Genomic DNA, 22,704 nt, shown 5'->3' with positions numbered 1-22,704 from the left:
GCCTTTTGAATTTTTAGTTTCGGTTTACGCGCCGCCGCCTCCGATGAAATAATCGGTGTGCGCCGACAACGCCGCCGCCGCCGACTCTGGACGACCTCCACACCGCCGCCGGTCGAAATCGCCTCGAAGTACGTGTTCACAAAACACTATCTAGGGGTATTTCCTACACTGAGGAATTACAGGAATGAAATTGAACTGCCCAGCCATTTCTGGAGTGGTAATGGGCTAAGTTTTTAATTCCGAGGAAATAAAAAAAATGAAATTGTGGTTCTAATTCTCCGGAGGGGAATTGGAATGGAATGGAGGTGCCCATTCCGCCACACTGCTACATGCTAACTGGGAAGAAGCCACCCTAACCGCGGAAGAAACACACTGTGTGCTGGCCACACGGAGGCTGGCCCAAGGGCTGGCCGTGGCTGGCCAGCAGTGCTCTAGTCACGGAGGAAGGAATCCGTGGCTCTAGTAATCGCGAAAAAGGTTTGCTATATTTATTTTATGCAAAATTTTTGTAAGTGCCTAATAAGTAGTAATAAATATATATATAATAAAATAATTACTAACATACGCAAATAAATAAACTTATGTTATTAAATTTATTTTTAATGAATCTACGGACTTTTTGCATAATCTGCTGATTTTTAGCGGCTGCGGCTACGAATTTTGTCTTAGGGTCATCTGGCAGCACTGGTCTGGTCATAGACGCTACTCGGATGCACGTGGGCTTGCTGAGCATGTCAAGCGTTCCGAGTAAGGAGAGAGCTTGTGAGAGCTTAAGACGCTGGTGTTAGCACGCTGGTGTCAAGCCAGAAAAATGGAGCTAACGAGAATGAACGGAGACCCCGATGTGGGCGAAGACTTCGGCCTGCAGCAAGAGATTGCGCGGTAAGTTGCCAGAATCTTGGCCGACCAGCGTTTTGCTGTGGTGATCATGGCAACACGTTGATGCGAGTGCAAAGAACAAGTCATGCATACTTACCATCTGTTCTCATTATCGCGTGTTATGTTTGTGAGGTATTGCCATCAATAGGGCTGCATTGTGAGACGCGATTGACGCTGCGTTTCTATTCTTTCAGGTCTGCGTTCGCCGACATGCTCCACGATCACGAAAGGGTAACGCGCACTTTTATTCTTTCCAGCATGTGCACTTTGTGATTTTTCCAAACTTACTGTCCTACTTTCGTTTTGCAGAACAACAAATACCATGCAGCCTTGTGCGAAGCCATTGACGAAATGCACAGTTCAGGAAACATCGCAGTCGTTCTCGACATCGGCACAGGCTCGGGGCTTTTGGCCATGATAGCCGCCAAGCACGGCGCCGACGTTGTGTACGCCTGCGAGGTATGCTTTTGCAAGCAATAACGCCTTCAATTCTCTTCTTGAAATTGTAAAAAGAAAAACTGCAAAAACGGTGGATGAACACAGAGACAAACGAGCGCTGCTTTGTGCGCTGTTTTTTGCGGTCATGAACAACCACCTAGCCCGATTTATCGCCATTGTGATGTTCATTTCTTAAGACCCCCTATCCTCACAGAAGACATGTGGCTCAGTAATTCTCAATAAAAGATTTTTCCATCCATCTTGCTCACTAGGAAAAGCGACATAAATACATCCGATCGACGCAGTGTGTGTTCTTATATTTATTTATTTATTATTTTCACATACTGTTAACCCTTTGCAGGGTTATTACAGGAGTGGGAGCGAAGGGGAACAAAAGAAAAACAGAAAACATTCACATCAATAGTAACAATCAATTTTGGACCGAGCAGCCTTTCTCAACAAGTTCAAATTAAGGAGGCTGCATGTACGAGTTAAAGTGGTAGTGGGCGCATTAAACATATTTTACACCCGTAGAAAAGAAAAGAAGGATAATAAATCATAGCTGTAAAAGTTGGTGCAAATACAAATGTTGGCAAGCAAGTCAATTCAAGGAAGTACACAAGGAAATGAAAATACAATACATACTATGTAATCAGCGTTATGATTAAGTGCTATGTGTATTTTGCAACATTGCTAGAAAGTCATCAACTGTACGCTGTTCGGCTATAAGTCGGTCAAGAGCATTCCATTCTCGAATGCATCTAGGAAAAAAAGAATAATAGAATGTGTTATTGTTGCAAGAGTACTCTTGGAGTGTGTGATCATGTGTGTGACGTGTTTGCCTTGTTGTCTTGGTTTTCACGTATTTAGCGTGGTCTATTTTAAGACAGTTGTGCAATAACAGGTATAAGAACTTTAGACGATGAATTTTTGCTCGACTTTCGAGTGTCGGCAAATCTGCGTGGCGTAGTAATTGTGTTGGGGAGTCGAGGCGACGATACCGGTTAAAAATAAATCTAATCGCTTTGCGCTGCACTCTTTCAAGCGTGCTGATACCACTATCCGTGAATGGAAACCAGATTATGCTCGCATACTCCAAGATTGGTCTGACAAGTGTGACGTATGCTAGAAGCTTAGTGTCGCGGTCAGCGTGGCGCAGCGTCCGCTTAAGGAAGAATAATTTTTTTAAGGCTTTCTCGGCTATGTCTTCTAGGTGTACTGTCCAACTGAGATCGGAAGTTATAGTCACACCAAGATATTTATACTGGCTTACATTTCGTAGCACGATGCTGTTGTAACCGTAATGGAAAGGTAGACGTGATTTCTTTTTTGTTACTTGCATGGCGACTGTTTTGTCAGAATTAATCACCATTTGCCAGTTAGAACACCATCGTACAACGTCGTTCAGGGCATCGTTCAGTTCAGTTTGGTCTCTGGAGCTTTTAACCTGTTTGTACAATATGCAGTCGTCTGCAAAAAGCCTTATGTTTGCGTTAATGTTGACTGTTAGATCGTTTATGAATAGAAGAAATAATATCGGTGCCAAGACGGATCCCTGAGGAACACCGGACGTAACGTTTAATGTGTCAGAGACGTGATCACTGCAGTGTACAAATTGTTGGCGACCGGACAAATAGTTGGATATCCAACGGGTCACTGGCCCATCCCCGAGTTTGCAAACCAGCTGGAAAACTAGCTTTTCATGGGAAACCCGGTCGAACGCTTTTGAAAAATCCATAAAGATTATATCAATTTGGGAGTGTTGATTAATGGCTTCGGCCAGATCGTGAATTGTTTCAGCTAGTTGCGTTACGGTCGATAGGCCTCTCCGAAAACCGTGTTGGTTGGGGTGTAATAGGTTATTTTCTTCGACAAACTTTGTAATGAATTTAAGGATAATGTGCTCGAGTAGCTTACAGCTAGTGCAAGTTAAGGAAATGGGCCTGTAGTTTGATGGAGTCGATTTGTCCCCAGATTTATGCACAGGGATTATTTTTGCAAGTTTCCATTCAGAGGGAATCTGCGAATCTTGAATAGATTTTGTAAATAGTAAGCGCAGGTACTTACTAACCGGTTCCGCATACCGTTTGAGAAAAGCGTTCGGTATCCCATCTGGACCACAACTCTTTTTATCATCGAGGTTTAACAGCAGATTTAGTATACCGCTTTCAGTTATTTCCGGAGTTTTAGATAACTTCTTGTCAGTGGGAGGCCTAATCTCGGGATGATGCACTAGCCCATTATCGATCGTAAAGACGGACTGAAAGTAGCGGTTGAAATTGTCTGCCTTATCTTTTGTGTCTATCGAGGGGGAGGCGTTTTGGCCACTGTGTTTGCCACTTACATAGCGCCAAAATTTTCCTGGCGAGGTTTTGATGAATTTTGCTAGCGTGGTACCAAAATAGTGAATTTTTGAAGAGCGTACTTTGCTTTTCAGTGTTCTTGATAAAGTGGCGATCTGAGCGGTGTAGCCAGCTCGTGAGCTAGACCTCCTAGCTTTCCTCAGCCTACTGATTTTACGTTTTATATGAATTATGTCACGTGTGATCCAGGCATTATGCTTTCTTGTAGTTTTTCGCTGTGTGGGGACAAAGTTCTCAATGCAATGAATGACACGTGCCTTGAATTGTAACCATATGTGATCCATTGATAAATTTTTGTCCATGCAAAGATCATAGAAGGCAAGGAATTCGTGATTAAGATATGTTATTATTGCTGCGTCGTCTGCTCTGTTAAAGGCAAGAACGTGTCTATCGGGGCTATGGATTCTAGAAAGACCAGATAGAGGCAGTGTGCATAGGACTGAGTTGTGATCAGATATTCCGTCTAAGATTTCGATGCGCGCCTGGTCTTCTGGAAAATGATCACTAACGAGCACAACATCTAGAATAGAGCTGGATACGCCCTGTACACGTGTGGGGACGCGCACCAGTTGTTCGAGGTTAAAATTGAACAACATATCTAATATGACGTCATTTGCAGCACTTCGCACTTTTTTTGATGACCATTCTATTTCAGGCAGATTGAGATCTCCAGCCATGATGATCATACCACCCGTCACGTGATCGTGCATATAATCCAGAAGAAGTTCCAGATAACTTGTCTCAGCATTAGGTGGTCGGTAAATAACTCCAACAAATACACAGCCCCTTTGCAGCTGCACTTTGCACCATACCGCTTCAATGCTAGGGTTGCCCGGTAAGACAGAGTAGCGCAATTCCTTCTTGAAAAAAAGTGCCACGCCCCCTCCTCTAGTCTCTCTATCTTTGCGCACAATCACATAACCTGGCGGCGTGACCTCATGGTCTAGGATGTCCGAGTACAGCCATGTTTCCGTGACAGCAACTATGTCAGGTTTAATTTCTAGAAGGAGAGCTTCGAATTGGTCTACTTTATTTACAAGACTACGTGCGTTCACATTCAACAGGGTTACTTCTGTCGACTTCGAGTGACTCTTTTTTCTATGCCAACTTCGTTTTTTTTCACTGCATATATATCTTCTCGTTCACTATCCCAAGCAAAAAGTTGACCGTTGATTCGCACTTTATCGCGCACCAGTGACACCCTTTCTTGCCTGTCCCGGTGTTCTTTCGTTCGATCCCACAGTTTCTTTCTAATGTCCCGAGTATTACGAGAAAAGTCTTCACTGATAGAGAAACCTGAGCCCTTCAGCTTTGAACACTGTCTGAGGATTGAAACTTTGTCTCGATGATCGAGTAGTCTTAGAATAATGGGTCTGGGTCTAGATATACCAACTGGCTTCTTTTTTCCTAGACGGTGGATTATTTCGATTCCCTTGGTTTTTATCTGTAGCACACCATCTAAAATCTTCTTTTCGACCAACTCGACAAGCATGTCTGGCGATTCATTTTGTTGTTCTTCAGCACCGTAAATGACAAGGTTGGACCGACGGCTCCGGTTTTCTAGATCATCCACTTTCATTTGCATAGCCTTTAGGTTTTTTTCTAAGTTAGATATTCGTTTATTGCACTCAGTGACCTGTTTTTCAAGGCCAGTTATCTTTTCAAGTTTTTTGTCAATCGCGTCAAGTCTGGTGTTTGTTGCGGATTTTTCTTTCTTAATATCTTGAATGTCTCCTGCAATTTGCTTTAGCTGTTCGGCTATGGCGTCTAGTGCAGGGCCTGGGTTCAACTCAACATCTCCGCTCAACAGTAGCAACCAGCGCAAGGAAACAATCAGTTTACAAAAGGCTTCACGAAGCGACCGTGGGCACGGCAGCAGAATTAGGCAGACATCGTTACTGCGAAAAGACTTGTCATAGCGTCTGCTCACCTGCGGGATAAACAGGAACGGGTTTGAAGGCTGCGTCTTTACGACGCCGCCGTGCCCACTGCCGATTGTGCCGTAAGCGCTGTCTTTTAAAGGATCGTTACATGGTGACGTCATCGGTGATCCCAGAGGCTCTGACGATGTAACACCAGCGCCATCGTTGAAGGACCGGTAGCGTTCGTCAGTTGAGGCTGGGTTCCAGGACAGCGCTTGTGGTCATTGGCCACTGAATTTCACGGTATTGTTAGTCTAGTAGTAGAAAACTTCATTGAAAAAAAAAAAAAAAACACTGTAATGTGTGAAGTTTGGGTGACCTAACCACAGTAGGGTTAGGGCATCTCTGCAAATAAATAGTGATCATTGAATACAAGGGTTGCTTTGCATAGTGAACGACCTAGCTGCCTATCACCAGATGCAAGTTTGAGCTATCAACACGTTTTTTGTAGCTCGATTGGCTCAGGAACAGAGATGCTCTGCACACTACCATTCAATTTTGCTACGTTACGTGTATTTGCGGGCTATGGTTTAAAAAACCATCAGGAGTCACATGGACAGCTATATGTGCTTAGAATTCAGTGTTCTTGCACTTAGTGAAAAATTTTTAGTTACTGCTGAAAACTTTGCAACAAGTACGTCAGTAGTACTGTTGTTTTAATGGACTCCATTTTTCTTGTGCAAATTTAAAATTTTTTATTTTGGTTACTGTGTTTTATATTTCTGATGCACAAATGTGTGATTTTAATAATTTCGAGGGCTATGCCTGTCATAACCACTCAATGATTATTAGGCACGCCGTATGTGGTGTTATTTCAAGGTTAGCTAAACTAAAATTGGGAAAAGTTTAGAAAACATCCTAGTTCCATGCAACTGTTCAAACAAATAGTTTATTTTTCACATGTTTTGATTCAACAGTTGGCTGCATTTTTTTATGCATTGTCAGTGCACTTGGGGCTGCGCATCAACAGCCGGGACATCGTTCCCGTGGTAGATGCATGGCCTCATCCTTAGAATGGGCAACTTGCTCACATTGGTTCTTGGAGCAGCGTGGTACCCTTCTTTCCATGGTCACGTGTTCTGGTAGTTACTTAAAATTTTGTGAGACGACTCCATGCTGTCTCGGACCCCTGTAGTAGCAGACACTACAACTTGAAATTTGTCATAACGGATGCATTAAATGGTGCCTAAAGTGTTTTTGTCTTCTAATTTTGTCAGCATTTTGGCAACAGCATAATCTAGTCACTTGCACTGTAAATTAAGTGATGTACTTTGTATCATGGCATTTACTGACAGTCAGATGTTATCCTCTTTTCCTGCTGCTTTTACTCATCCTTAAACTGTGCATCTCTTGGCATGGTTCCCACTAAAAGACTTCGGGAGTGCGACAGTGTGCTACTGAAGTAGATCACACAGGCCACATAGAAAGAAGCATGTGGTTGAGCTTTGGACTCCCGGGGACTGTTGCAGTGCTGGCTACTTGCATTTCTTTCCCCAGTGTGTGGATAATTTGGAAATGCCGAAGAAGTATGCAGATAAACTAAAAGTATTCAAAAAGAATTGTTGATCATCACAAGCACTAGAAATGTGTTTATGGCTTTGGGGGTGCTGTTGTGGCTGCAGATGCATAGATTCTGGTGTTGATTGCCAGAGCCCCTACGCTCGCTGCTCCGATGAGCCGAAGTGACTCTGCTGCACAATGTCACAGCTTGACATTTCACCAGTCGCTATGTTAGTAGCCTGCTACATAGCTAGGGCATTTAATCGCACCCAAGAAAAGAACCCTTGAGATGAACACTGTCGGGTAGCTCGTGTAAACATGGAGCACGTTGTTGTAACACAGGCAAACGAAGCTCATCGTTCACTGGAGACAGCCAAGCATAGTAGTAAATTGTGACTGTGTATTTTCTTTCTGTTACTTCATTTTTTAAGTAAAGTAAATTAGAATGTGTTTCAGCTATTGCTAACAACATTTGTTCACACTTAGGCTGGAAAAATAGTCACAAAAGATGGAACATTCATTTGTACTGATCGCTGGTATATATTAAGGAAATGGGTGGTTGAAAAGTTGTTTAACTGAGCCACTGAAATTCATAGGTTTAAAGCCTTGTAATAAATTACACAGTTTACACACACACACATGCATTGAGCCTGCTGGGCAAGTCCTAAGTTTGCTAATTTAGGACTTGCTCTGCTGGCGCAATGCATCTGTACAGCATAATCAAAACCATTTCATCATTACTTTAATATCTCACCTTTAAAAAAAAATGTTTATTATTAATGCTTGAAATCTGGGCAGTTTGTGATGTATCCATCGTATTGTCCCAGTACTTTTACAAGGATGAACATGAATGAGCCACAACATATAGCTTTACCCTTTTAAAGTGTTACTCCTTCATGTTCGATCTTGTCTTAGTTATAGTTGTCACCTGGTACTGGACCTAGAGTATAGTTTGCATATGTTGTATGCATTGACTTTTTGTCTCTCTTATCTCTCTATTCTGCTGAAAAAAGGCATTCGAGCCGGTAGCAAAGTGTGCGGAGCAGGTTATAGAAGACAACAAGCTCCAAGACAGTATACAACTCATTCCAAAAAGATCCACAGAGATACACGTTGGATTTGGTAAGATACACTTGTCTTTACCCTGTAGTCTGCTCTCTCTCACTTTTTGTTTTATATCGAATTGCTTTTGGTGCAAAAATTTACTAATATAGTGATTGACTTACCTACATTTGTGTTTGCCTTACTTCATTTTTAACCTGTACATTGAATTTTGAAGTGCTGACGTAAATATTTTGTGTATTCTTCTCTGTTATAATTATATAGCTTAAGACGCGCTTATCATGGCTCAAACTTTTGTCTGCTTGAGCACAGGATGGTTGATAATTTGGACATATTTCTTGGTGGCCAGTCACATTTTTGGTTCCAGGGAATGCTGAGCGTCGTCATCACCGGGGCTACTATACGCACGTGTGTGCACTCGACACAACCTGTAACGCCAAAGAACTCGGCCATTTCATATAAGCCCCGCATAACTATAGAAAGTGCCGCCGTCGGCTGCGGAAAACGCACCAGCATCGCGTACAGGTGCTTTGCGATGAATAGCGTAACTTTTCCGACTGCACGGCAAACTGTCGGCTACGGAATGCGGAGGAGATTCGCGGTGGCTGTTTGGAATGTGCCAGTGCTGTAAAACCTGAGAGCAATTAGTAGCTGTAAAACTGGAGGCACAGGCTGTCTTCGGTTGTCCCCACTTTCTCGGAGCAGCAACATAACCAGCAGCTGCCGCACGGCGTTCTTCTTTAATCTGTACCGAGCGTGGAATTGTTGCCCGTCGTACAATTTTATCCGATTTTCTTGGTCACGTGAAGCGGGTCCAAGAATCTTCGGCAGGCAGTGCGCCTCAGAAAATGCTACGCTTATGGCGAGACAAGCAAACTCAAAAGCGGCCACCCTCCGTGCGACGTCCATTCGAGAGGTGGCCATGTTGAAATAACACATGAAGTCGCTTTCAAGCTAGCCCCGCAGCTGACTTGAAACTTGTCCTGACTTCGACCGTTCCAAGTCGCCTTCAAGTCGCCCGTAACTTTGAGAACAATTTATGGTGACCGGCAAGACTGTCTTGAGTCAAGAACGAGTCAAGTAACATCTCTGCATTCGGGGGTAACTAGGAGGCTTGTAGTGCTGTCATTTTGAGAGGAAAAGAAAGAATAGGTAAAGTAAAAGTTAAGGTAGAATCATCACTTTATGCCAGTCCTACTACGCATCTACATTTTCTCATGTGTTGCATCAACTGAACTTGTTCTAAATTGCACCATTAGATACACAGTGGTCTACGACATTTGCCTCAGATCACTGTATATCCATGGGATGATCTGTTTATTGTATATGCCCTATTTAGTTGGCGATGTATTTCGTCTGTATGTGCCATGGATATAATTGTGTGTTTATTAAGGGGTCCCCCACCAGGTCCCATAACAAATTCTGGTTAGGCACTGGCAGTTGTGTGTCCGAAGAAGAGCATTATGCCACAATAATTTTTTAAAATCAAATAATTACGAGCTGACAAAACCATCATTTTAAATCGGCCCGAAATTATGATGCAAGAAGGCAAGCTTGACACCCTTGCTGCTCGCCGCGCGTAGCCTTCGCAAGCCAAAGCTCTTATTTGCCTTCTCCAACATCCGAGCAAGAGGTCACGTGCGCATGACGTGCTGGAGCGAGCCCGACCCCCAAGCACCTGAGCGGCGTTGTTTCGTTGATTAGCGTTATTTTGTGGTCTGCTGCCTGTTTCTGTAGAATGGATGCCTTCGGTACGCGCTCGTTTAGGAACACTAGCTAGCTTAGACATAGTAGAATAATGAGCATAATGAGTAATTGAATGCACAGGACCAATACTTTTGTTTCCAGGGCTGGTTTTTGATTGATGCGCTCACCACGGGGACACGAACGCATGCGAAACACAGGCACATTAGCTCTGCATCTTGTTGCAATTCATGGGGTAAAAAAAATGAAAAAGATGCACCAATTTTCTTTATGTGTCTAATTATTTATCTCAAGTCTTATTCATTTATTCAAGCAACAAATTACACAAACTACACACACATCGTATGAAGTAATTTCGCCATGTCACTTGCTACTATTGTTGACGTCGGAGCAAAGTCATCTTCGTAGAGGACCAATGTCACAGCACTACCATCTACATAGGACGATTCCGTTGTCTACGTCATTCCCTCATTCTCTGAGCGCGCGCCCACGAAAGGAAGGGCAAGCAGCGTTCACTTTGAATTATGATCCATTTCTGCGGTGCATAGCGTTGCAAATTTTTGCAGACGTGAACGCACCATGTATGCATTGCGCTTGTCTGCTCAAAATTGAGAAACCTGGTGAGGGGCCCTTTAAAAGCCACAGACCAATGTAAATCCTTGACCTTATCTGCTTACTATATATTCTCTGTTTGTTTTGTGCATTTTATGCATGTGTGCTGTCCAGAATAATTTGTTTTTTAAAAGCACCATTCATCTCGTTCATCTTCCAAGTGCCCCACACTCTGCAAGGGGACGATCCTAGCAACACGTCACATATCTGGCATCCCCAACAGGATATAGTGTTTGCAGAAAGTTAGTATAAACTCTAAATATAACATTGAAATGCATTCTGACATTGGCATTTTGAAAAAAGGGAAACTAATTTTGCTTCAGGTTCACTTTTCTGAATTCGAGCCTAAGCCTGTCAGTTTTCTTGTTTGACTTTTCGCCAAATTGTTTGCTGTGTTTAACTGTATTTTTCCTTTTATTGCATTGTTATGCTATTGCACACACAGTGCTATGCTATACAGATGGCCTGACACTGTTACACAGTGTTAAGCCGTCTACCAGATTTACTTTAGATGCGATTAACAGCAGTGACTGACCAGCAATGATGCACTCATGTTATTTCACTCCGGTGGCCTAGAATGTTCCGATCATAGCTCAAGCCTGACCTGTCTTCTTTTTATGGCATGCACAAGTGTATGCTACCAGTTCTACTACACATAATTGGCAATACAGTTGAGGTGCCAGTGGCTTATGAGATCACTTCTTTTGGTCTATTCACATGGCATGCATTTTGCATTGGCTTAAGTAGAAAGCGTGCATTTTATTTATTCAAAGAATGCACAACAAAAGGGTATCAGGTATGTTATTCACACTTTATTCCTCTGTTCACTCCTTTTGCCATTATTCTTGTGTTCGTTAGACCTACAGTTAACACTAAGGTGTTAGACAGTTTTAGTTTAGCGAGTGCAACACCTAAGGAACACAACGAATGGGGCTTCGGGTGCGGAACGGCTGAGGCTGTCACGTATAGCGTTAGTTTACTGTATGCAACAACCGAAACGTGGAGTGCGCTTCAGCATAAACAGCCTTGAATTTGAGTGCTGCTCTGTGCCATCTATAGACGAAGAAATGAACTGCAGTAGCCGATGGACGTGGCCTTTTTTCACCGCAGCACTGCTGTCGAGATCTTGCGAGACAGCTGCCGGTAATGTACGCATCGGTCATAGTGCAGGGTTCGTACAGGTCATTGAATTTGAAAAATGCGCTTTCAAGGCCCTTTAAAGTCCTGGAATTTTTTGCCATCCTTGAAAATCTCTTAATTACCTGAGCAGTGCACTCTCATATCAACATTGCGACCTCCTAAATGTGGTACATCGGTGTGTGAACCTGTCAAACTCCCCATTTCTGAAGCAGCAATGCGGCGTGGGTGCACATGATCCCATTTTGCAAAAGTGCATGTGAAAAAAAAAGTTTGTGGTGAGGGGGAAGCAGTGAATGTGATAGCAAAAAGGAAATGCACACGGCGAGTGCTGATGAACGACTGTCATAGTTCGACACTGAAAGTGTGCTGCTTAAACAAACCAAGAACGGTGCTAGAAAAGAACACACATGTATCCAAAGGTTGAGTGTAAATTAACCACTGTCACAGTTGTTACTTTTTGGTTGTTGAGCAATGTGCTGCGAGTGTCAACTGTGCACAAGCCGGCACTCGTGATGGGGTGGTGGCCATCAAATTTCAAGGCGATAGCAAGCATCTTGTGGGTTTAAAGGGCCACTCACCAGGCCCCATACCGAATTTTAGTTAGGCAGTGGAAGTTGTTGGGTGTCCCATGAGGAACATTTTGCCACAAAAATTTTTCGAATCGGTTCATAACGAGCGGAGAAAACAGGTTTTTTGAAGCGGCAAGAAACGAGGGTGAGAGGAGGCAAGCTCGAAACCCTTGCCGCTCCACCGCGTAGCCTTCGCAAGCCAAATCTCTTCCTCACCCTCTCCGGCATCCGACCAAGAGGTGACGTGCGCATGACGTGACCGAACAAGCCCAGCCCTCGTGCACGTGAGCGGCGTTGCTTTGTTGACCAGCGTTATTTTGTGGTCTTCTGCCTGTTTCTGCGGGATTGTTTGGAAACGCTGGCTTAGACGCGATAGAGTAGATGAGCACAATGAGTGCGCGAACGCGTAGGAGCGTTCCACGGTGGTCTTCTGCTCAATGCGCTAAACGCGGAGACCTGAACGCATGCGAAACGCTGGCACATTAGCCCCGCATCTCGTAGCATTTCATGGAAAAAAATGTAAGAAAAACGTGCCCAATTTTTTATTGCATTTCATTATTTATTTCAAGTTTGATTCATCTCTTAACCAACAAATACATAAACTACGCGTGTTGTGTTAAATAATTTTTGCCATGTCACGTGGCATACTGTTGACACCGTCAGAGCAGTCGTCTACGTAGAGGACCAACGTCACTGCATTGCCGTGTACGTAGGGCCTTTCCTATGCCTACGTCATGCCCTCATTCTCTACGCGTGCGCCGACAGAGGGGAGGGGGAGCAGCGTTCATCTTGAAATTTGACCCATTTTCGCGGCGTGTAGCGTTGCAAATTTTGGCAGACATGATCATGAACGCCTCGTCTACGCATTGCGCTTGTCAGCTCAAAATTGTCAAACCTGGTGAGTGGCTCTTTAAGAATATATTTTAAGTCACTTCCCAAGTGTGCCTAAATGCTCATTCTCCTAATCGAGGCCCATCGCGAGCGCGTCCAACAATGACGTAACTCTACAGGAAGGGCAACAAAAGTTCTAGCGATGTCACACCAGATCTATAGTCAGCTGATTGACTTACAAACTTCTGCCCCGTACATACCGGCAAAGCATCACGGCTGCTGCAAGTAGCGGCGAGTTTTTGCAGGTGCTTGTGTGGCACTTGTATGCGAGAGCTGACAATACGCAGCATGACGTGTGCAAAGCTTTGTGATCACGTGACTAAGTCAGCTACACAGCTATGTACCTGCACAACTCGGTCACCAGAAACAGGAACTTAAAATTGTCCATATCAAAAAAGCAACAAATTATATGGCGAGAATAAATGAATCTTGGTGTGTGTATCGTACTTATTGGAGCTATAATTAAAGCTTGCAGCAAAGAACACGCAAGCAACAAATATTGTGGCATGATCCCTTTAAGGCCTGACTACACATGCGCATGGAAGCCCATCAGCGCGTAACTTTCCGGCATGCTATTGTGCCCTCTCCCTGTGGAGAGGTTGCGAGAAGTTAAGACTATGCTTTTTTTTTTATAATTACCATATCCATATAAGTGCAATGAAATTGGTCATTTTCGAAAATTTTAGATTGAAGAATTCTAACTTGGCATGCCGCTTTGAGTCCTTAAAAAACTTGAAACAGGTCCTGGAAAGAACCTGAATATCCTTGAATTTTCCCTTTGGAAGGAAACCTGTACGAACCCTGTAGTGGGTGTTACGTAAGCGCAGGGATCTAGTATGCGCATCTCTAGCCCGTGCAAACTCACGTATCTTTCTTAGATTCAGCACAAGCACAATCTTGTTCTCTCTCACCTGGTGCCTGCGCAAGGCCGTTGCACACGCTAAACTAATATTCTACCAGTTCACCTGCATCGAAATGCGACCACAGTGGCCGGGATTGAACCCACAGCCTTCGGGGTGAGCAGCCGAGCACTGAAGCACTGCTACTGCTGTGACTGCAGGTACGGAGAGGAGCCTGTGAAAAAGAAAGGATAACTTGTGGAAGAAATACAGCAGAAAGATGGCGCATAAATATCACTACCGATTACAAAGTTTTAGTATTATACAGCTGAATATTTCAATGTAGGCACACTGTCATCTTCATACCCATTTGTCTGTTGCATCAGTGTTACTTATAAAGTGGTGCAACCGTAAAGTGCTGCAAGAATCATTAGAATAGGCAAGATATGAAGTTTTGATTTCCCCCCCTCCCTTTTTTTTCTTTACCTCATTCTTCAACAGACCAGGACATGACTGAACGCGCCAATATTATTGTGGCGGAGGTCTTTGACACTGAGCTAATTGGAGAAGGTGCACTTGAAATCTTCAGAGATGCACTTAGACGACTTGCAACGGTAGGCAAGCATTTTCAGTTTTCTTCTTAATAGTTACATCACATATATGTTTGAAAGTTACTTTCATCTGCTTTGAGTGTTGAACATGTGTGACTCATGAAATATGTTTTCTGTTATTAAACTTGACAGAAATATGTCAAGGTTGATAGTCTGTAGTTTTACAGGCCACCTGAACATATGGTGTAATGATGAGGGAATTAAAGAAGCATGTCCCCTGTGATCAACAGTGTTAGCGTATTATTAGTCATCTGCATGTGGCTTTGTCAAAAGGTGCATAATCTTTTGAGGGTCGATTTTTTAGTGAAATGTGTCCCCCCACAAAAATTTTTTTGCAAAATAATTTTTTCAGGTGTATAAAGAAACTTCAAAATTTTTGGGGTCATCGTAAAGTGACAAAAAATCATTTGTGTTTTTATGTAACCATGGTTTACTTGTAACAGCAAAAATTCTTTTGAAAATCTATAAAACTGTTAAAAAAATTGTGTTTTGTGTGTTGTTCTCAGACATACTAAAATATAAGTGCACAAAGTGGCATCAAGTGAAAACAAGGTGGGAAGGAAGTCGCTTTTGATTTAGATAGCGTTGTCTTGCCACGCACACATTTGAACTATCACTTACTGATCGCACCTGAGTCTTGTCAGTAGCTCCTCGTATGAAGGGCTGACATTTACTGAATCAGATTCTTATTCTGCAATTAAGCATTAATTTGGAGGAATTGAGGAGAAATTGCCACTCAACTCACTTGCGACGAAGAAACCAGCACTCACTTTCACAGCAAAAGCAACCTGCAGGCACTGAAGAAAACTGTGTAGTTGCGACTTCATCCAGATGTGAAAACTAGTCTGAAAGCTGTAATAATGTTAACACAAAATTGTTTTATGCTGGAGTCTACCATGGCTCCGCTGGTACACCTCCGTCATGGAAGTGACATTGAAAAAGATATAGTTATAAGTAAGAGATCGCAAAGAAAAAAAGCCAGAAGCCAAGCATCTGTCGCGGAATCGAACCAGCACCCTTTCGATTCTCAGCGCGTGGCACTAACCACTATGCCACAGAACGTACGTTGTCTGGTATGCTAACGGCAAGCCATTTATATACACTGTAAGTCATTTGTCAGTCCTCTGAGCTTCGAAACTTCAGCGAGCTTTTTTTATCAGTGGCGAGACAGGCTCGCATTGGGCGTTCTAAAGGTTGTCGTCTCCACAAAGCGCTGCCTCCATGGAACGTGGTCTCTCCTGTGCGCGCAGTTATCAGACGTGTAATTTGGGAGAGGATAAATGTCACTTCACACGCTGCCATGGTTGCGTTTACAGAAGGAACACGCTGCTGACAAATGGCGCAGAAAGAATTGTGACAGTTGTTCACGCTTGTCCTGTGTATCTTGTGCACTCGTTTTGTGCGCTTTTATTATTGTTTGAGCAGCGTGCTTTAAGTGTTGAGCTATGACAATTGTTAGTCCGCGCTCGTACTGTGTATACCAATTTCATGCGTGCTTTCTGCTCGAGGTGTGCGCTGCAAGTTTCGAGCGTGACAGTTGTTAGTCCGCGCACGTATTGTGTATACCAATCTCATGCGTGCTTTCTGCTTGAGGTGTGCGCTGCAAGTTTCGAGCTGCTTGCCTTTCCTAACCTGACTTTGCAATTTGTTGCTGAAATGCACAATAAACGTTCAACTACTTCTGTAAAAACTTGTTTCACTTTTGTGTTATACCGATTTCTATAATATGGGGGGATCAGCCATGTTTTTTTCATCACCAACAGCCCCGCCGCGGTGGTCTAGTGGCTAAGGTACTTGGCTGCTGACCCGTAGGTCACAAGATCGAATCCCGGCTGTGGCGGCTGCATTTTTGATAGAGGCGAAAATGCTGTAGGCCTGTGTGCTCAGATTTGGGTGGTTGAAATTTCCCAGGTGGTCAAAATTTCCGGAGTCCTCCACTACGGCGTCTCTCGTAATCACATAGTGGTTTTCGGACGTTAAACCTCATCAGCACCTCCTATCTTTTTTTCAGTGCCCGGGCGAACATTCTCTTCAGGCCGTCGTGCGCGCGCTCTGCCTCCACTCACCACTGCCGCATGGTGGCGCTGCACGAGTAGACTACGAGATGCTGGCGCTGAACGGCCACTCGTATTATAAAGCTGGCGAATTCGCATTTTCATACGAGTTAATTTGCATTCGTGCTTCTCGCCGACTTTCACGTCTGCAGAGGGGTGAAAAGTAACACGAACATAGCGGCGTGCTGTTTTCACCGGGCTCTTTCAGGCCGTGCTACCGGTTCGATATATGCATTCAAGTTTTATAGCATTCGCATTTTATTTTCGCTTTAAATTCATTGCAACCTCATCATTTGCATGCCTCAGTATATAATACTGTGGTGTATCACTCTGCACATCTGACAGAAAGAAATCAAATTGCCTTTCATTTCTCATTAGTTACAAAAAAAAAAAAAAAAAAAAGCTTGCCGGTCTTCTTATGGATTCACCTGAAAAGACTGAAAGGCAAGAACTATCCTCATTTTCTTCCGATTCAATGCGCCGAATGTTTCGTACTTCCCTTCGTGATATTTCTGCATCTAACATCGTTTTCTTACTGCCTCAAGGATTGGAGACAAAGCTAGCTTTCTGCCGCTCAGTTGGTTATGCACTGCCCTCATGATTGGCCCATTTCAACCAAGCGAAGATGTTATGTGATGCCGTCAAGTTATGTGATCGTGCGATACGTCCCAAACATTTATGGTATGTGACGTCATATGATGAGGTTTTCACGTAATGATGATCTTGCATCACTCGTGTTCACGCCACCGACACGAGAAGATGCCGGCGGCGATCACGTTTCACTTTTGATGAGGCATTTAACGCTATCGCCTTAATGCACTGTATGGCTGTAGCTTTCGCTGGTGTTCAAGGGAGCATGCTTGCAGTAATCGGGCACAACAATTGGTCTCCTAGTGAATTTTCGTACTACACTCTAATATGTAGCCGTCATTTACAACCAGACTATTTTATAGATTATAAGTAGTGGTAGCTGACTGAGTACCTGCCACGTTTGGCAACATCGGAATTGGTATCACTAAACGGGAGGGCGCTGCACCCGAACAGTCAACAAATGAGTCTATCAGTAGCAACGCTGCCTCGCGATGACTGCCGCGTACAACGCTAATGTTACACTCCGAAAGTGAATAGGAGTCCATGGGCACCACACAGCTGTTTGACCTCTACTCTGCTTGCTACTGAATTAAGAGGCCAGAGGGAAGAAGAAAGAAACAGAGCTGAGCAGCCGGATATTAAGGCTACAACAATTCGTCCATGAATACACAGACAAGCTCAAGCAACTGATTACAGGCCGCATTTTAGAGGCAAAGCTCCTAAAGGCGTGGCTCTGTCCATCCCTTGCATGTATGTACTTGACTGCCTAAAGTGCCACCTTTGCCAACTGCCCACTACTTTGTCCTTGCAAACATCCCACTACGCCCCTTCACCGATCCACCACTTCACCGACCATAGCCGTTATATTGAAGGGGGAATGGAAGCGACGTATAGCTACCACTTACGAATAATACGATTTTTTGTATATATATATATATATATATATATATATATATATATATATATAGTGTTTCTTATGTCTTCAATGATGTGTGGGCAATATTCGTGGATGGTTTACAGTTTAGCGATGAAACCCTCCAACGCTTTGGCCCACTCATCATCATTCACTCCGTAGATATGCTGTGATTTTTTTTCATGCCTGTCACCGTGTCTCAAGTTGAGATTCGACAATAGACTTCATACTTTAACAGTGCCTGTTCAAAACATAGGCCATGATTGCAGAAATCACGCTGCATATGGAGCTGTTTTCGTTTTTTTCACGATGATTTCATTGTTTAAGCTCTCAAATGCTGAAATCACCTGCCATAGTTCCTCATTTTCTGACACTTGCTTTTTTTCGGTGGCAACACATGTAATGCTTTGCGAAGAGAAGGGATGATGACCTATATTCCTGGAAGCAGTCTAGTGGAACTTTGTGCTACTTAGTGCGTAAACTTCAGGCTTGCGCATCATGTGCTGCGCCACTAGAAAGTAGCATCAGGGAACATTAGGCACCCAAGCTTTTAATATTAGTTCCTGGCAAAGGCTTCTCTCAAAAATCGACTTCCAGTTAGTCAAAAAAACAACTGTCAGTCAAGCGAACGCCATGGCCACAAAACGATCTTCTGCGGATCACTGGCATGAGCTATCTGGTATCCACCTAGCAGACGACGCGCAAGCTCCTCAATCAAGTAGTCGCGAACGAAACATGCCTTTGAAATGAGCTGGGTGTCCAGAACAACAAATGCTTCACAATTCTTGTATCCTAGTTTCCATTGCACCTTAAACAATGCGAATACAGCCGAAAACCGAGCCGTATAGCAGCTTTAAATGCAGCCGTGGCATTTGTTTGTGCGAGAGACGGTGCGGTGGCATGTCTACTTCAGTTGCAGCGCCTGGTGGCGAAACGCCACACTAGCACCGATGGCCGCTTCCCATTGAAATCCACTCCTTCGCCCGGGCACTGAAAAAATATGGAGGCGCTAACCTCACATATGAATCAATAAATTCTTATCACCATCAAAACTGAAGCGGTTTTTGTAAGTCCCTGAAACAGGAAATGCAACCTAAGTGGCATTGTTTGTGTCTGTCAAAGGCTGCACGGAAACAGGCGTAATCTCATACTGAAGAGCAATAAATAAGAAAGTAACATATTTGTCACATTTTACAAAGTAACAAATCAGCCGAAGAACAAAACCAAACTAACCAGCGCAACATTGTAGTAAAGCATTAAAAAAAAAAAGAGGGGGGACATCACCACCAAAAGTTTCATGTATTCCCGCAGTGTAGAAGCACATGTCAAGCAAGAGAAATGATCTAAAAAAAAAGTGTGCTTTAAGCATACAGGTATTGATATACAAAGGCGTCCACTTCTACCTTGAACACCGCACCACGCGGCTAGCGCTCCACAGAACGATTTTCGCGGGCGCTTGTCGAACTGACTTGCAAGTGCAATGACAACAGTAGGTGGGGCCTTCGCCGCATCATCTACTAAAGTGTGGTGGCTCTGCTGAATCGTCCTTGCTTTGCTGTGAAGGTAACTTTGCCCTTGTTATACCCATGCAAATCTCTAATGCACCACGCTTCTCGAGAAGCGCAGTGGCAGCGTCTCGTACTATCTAGTTTTTGCTCCTCATGTTTTCTTTCTTTTCTGCATGCGATTTCACAAGTAATAAACCTTGAGCCTTGGATGGGCACAATCTCGGAACACCTGCTGGAGTTCCCACAACTAATCTACTTAGCTGTTTTGGGCTAACTAGAAAAGTTTTTTGACAGGTACGATTGTTTTCATCAGCTGAAAGTTTATGCAATAAAGTCCATAATAAAATAAAGATAAGTTTGGATACGCTGTGAATTGAAGACACAAAGAAAACTATCCACGCCGTGCTCAATGTTGAGCCAAGAAAGAAAGTGATGCGGTGGCCTTGGGTCGCGTAGCGATATAAAGGGAGTGAAGTTGAATTCAGTGCCTGCTGACAAGTAAAGGTTTGACAGTGGTAGTTCTTTGCTCTGATTGCTGGAAACTTTATGTTTTGAATGCTTTTTAATATTGCTTCTAGAATGGTTCAAAGAAGCGCGGTTGCAAATGAGTAAAAATTGGGGAGGCATGTCCGCTACTTATATAGGCTAGTGCATGAAAGCAATGGTGCTGGTATCACCTGAATGAGTTGGCACTACTTTGAAATTGGCAAACTGCCCTCATCCTTTTGTTTTCAAGTGGCTAACGTATAGGAACTTCCCACATTTAAAGCCATTATGTAAGACCTTACTATGCATTCATCGCCAATTTTGTGGTGCCTAATCTTCAGGCTGATAAAAAAAATTGCATGAGCAGCGGGAATATCCTGTTGACTGGGTGCAAAGCAACTAAGCAGGGGCGCAGCCAGAGGGTGGCAAACCAGGCTCTTGTCTTTCTCCCCCCCTCCACACACACACACACACACACCCTTGAAATGTTTTGCTCAACATACAGAGCTCCAAATCACCGTTTGCCTGCTTGGCCCTCACTTTAGATCAAGTGGGGTGACTCCCTCTCCCTTCAAAAAAAAAAAAAAAAAAAAAAAACTCTGCTTATGCCTCTGCAAATGAGTAGCCTTGTTGTGTGAGCTTCAGCACAGTTTGGAGATTTTATTCATGGATGGGCTAAGGTTTATTACTTGTAGCATCACATGCAGAAAAGAGAGGAAACCAAAGGTGTAAAAGTTGGGCAGAACAAGAAGCAGTCGGTGCGCTGCGTGCCGCACTAGTGATTTGCATGGGCATAACAAGAGCGGCAGAGCCGCAGTGCTTTAGCAGATGCGCTGAAGGCCCCGCCTACAGCTGTCGTTGCGCTTGCATGTCGGTTCGGCAAGTGCCCACAAGAAGTCTCCGCGGAGCGCTGGCCATATGGTGCAGTGTTCAAGGTATAAATGGACCCCTTTGTACATCTTAATTGTGTATTGTTTTAGTAATCTACAACTCCTGACCGATGACTTACTGCTATCGCTAAAGCAGAATGTGTACAGCTGTTGCATTTTGCTGTGTTTACATACTATTGTGCAAAAAATTTAAACAACTGCCAGCCAAGAATTAAGTACAGTATCCTGTGTCATGTGCTATGTCTTTGTTGAAGTCTGTGCAAAGAAGTGAAAATTCATTTTACTAATGTGTTAACTTCTGCTTCTGCCTGCAGTGGGACTGCATCATCGTCCCTCATGCTGCTACCATGTATGCTCAGGTTGTGGAGTCGCCGTTTTTGAGAAGTTTTCACATCCCAAATGTTATTCAAGTGACACCTGATATTAAAATCAAGGTGCCTGGATTAGTGCGAACATGCCCTGGTAGCCCTGCTGTTTTGGACATTCAACTGAGCCAGCTACAGTGCAGCGACTTCGTGTGTGTCACAGACCGGGTACCTGTATGGAGGTGAATTGATGTCTATTGTGACATTTAATTTAATTTTATTACCTTAAAGACCCCTTTAGGGGGATGACAAAGGGTGGATGTACAGAAATTATACAATATGGTAACCACATATGTTATTTGTGAGACAGGTAATGTACTACGTTTTGCAAGAATAAAGTGGGGAAGGTAATTGCGGCAACGCTCTGGGAAAGGTAATTCCATTCAGATGATAACGGTGGGAAGAAGGAGGCAGAAAATGTCTTGGTGTGGCTACGCAGACTGGCGACTTGCAAGGCAAGAAAGACCAAGGCGATGAGATATGCGGACTAGCGGAGTAATAAAGTCTAGACAGTCACGTGAGCTGTAAAAGAACTTGTGGAACAGAGATAGAGTGGCAATGAGACGACGAATTGCAAGAGTTGATAAAGATAATTCTTTCCTCAACGATGAGGCACTGATATGGTACGAGTTGGATGAATGAATAAATCGTGCGGCGTGGTTCTGCATTGTCTCAAGTGAATTTGTTAGACAAGCCACTCATTGTAATGTATGTGGCTGTTTACTTGATGCCTGTTTTAAAGAAGCACTGAAAATTTATACTGTACCAGTTTCCACTGCTTTTACCATACTTTCCAGATGCTCTCTCTATTTTTGGGGGGGAGGGGGTAATTTTTGTTAAGGGAACAGGGTAAGCCCTTTACTTGCCATGTATTTTAAATTAAGTTCATGTACCTCTTTTTTATAACCATAAATGTTACAGTAATTATTTTACTATTATTGTGATCATGAGCCATTCTACTGCTTACTGAAACATATTTAGCACTGAAAATTGTTATGCTCATTTTTTGTAAATTTTTTACTTCAGGTACCTGATTATCACTCGGTAATAGCCATTCGATGTGAAAAGCACTTCCTCACAAAACAATAATTCTGCTTCAGCATATTCTCTATTACGTTACCTCAATACTGGCCGAAATCTGTTTATAGATATAGGGGTTGCTGAGATAAAAGAACAAAAGTAAAAAAAAAACACGTTTTGAGATAATTGCATTTAAAGTTTAAAATCTGCATTATTTAAAAATTACCAGATAACAGCAAATTGGCAAACTTCTTCAATATTCACTAGCCAGATGCTCATCACCAATTTCTTTTTGTGTCGAAACGTCTTGCCTGTGGAGCTTCTTTTGTCGCCTGCTAAGCAGCGGT

The 22,704-nt window shown here is 43.4% G+C and overlaps 1 protein-coding gene across 2 annotated transcripts in view; it reads left to right on the top strand.

Annotated features, from left to right (window-relative positions):
- Positions 1–669: 669 nt before the first annotated feature.
- Positions 670–22,704, top strand: part of LOC119177260 (protein arginine N-methyltransferase 7-like) — a 73,754-nt gene continuing 51,719 nt past the window's right edge. For both annotated transcript variants that reach the window (XM_075884796.1, XM_037428701.2), the window contains exons 1-6: positions 670–882; positions 1,074–1,110; positions 1,189–1,338; positions 8,116–8,224; positions 14,421–14,533; positions 21,287–21,519. In XM_075884796.1, the coding sequence (XP_075740911.1) occupies positions 812–882; positions 1,074–1,110; positions 1,189–1,338; positions 8,116–8,224; positions 14,421–14,533; positions 21,287–21,519 (713 nt within the window). In that variant the 5' untranslated portion in view covers positions 670–811. The remainder of the gene's footprint in view (positions 883–1,073; positions 1,111–1,188; positions 1,339–8,115; positions 8,225–14,420; positions 14,534–21,286; positions 21,520–22,704) is intronic.

Source organism: Rhipicephalus microplus, unplaced genomic scaffold, assembly GCF_043290135.1.
Source record: "Rhipicephalus microplus isolate Deutch F79 unplaced genomic scaffold, USDA_Rmic scaffold_48, whole genome shotgun sequence".
Classification (NCBI taxonomy): domain Eukaryota; kingdom Metazoa; phylum Arthropoda; class Arachnida; order Ixodida; family Ixodidae; genus Rhipicephalus; species Rhipicephalus microplus.
Note: the sequence above shows the minus strand (reverse complement) of the source record. Positions and strands in the feature narration are given on the sequence as shown.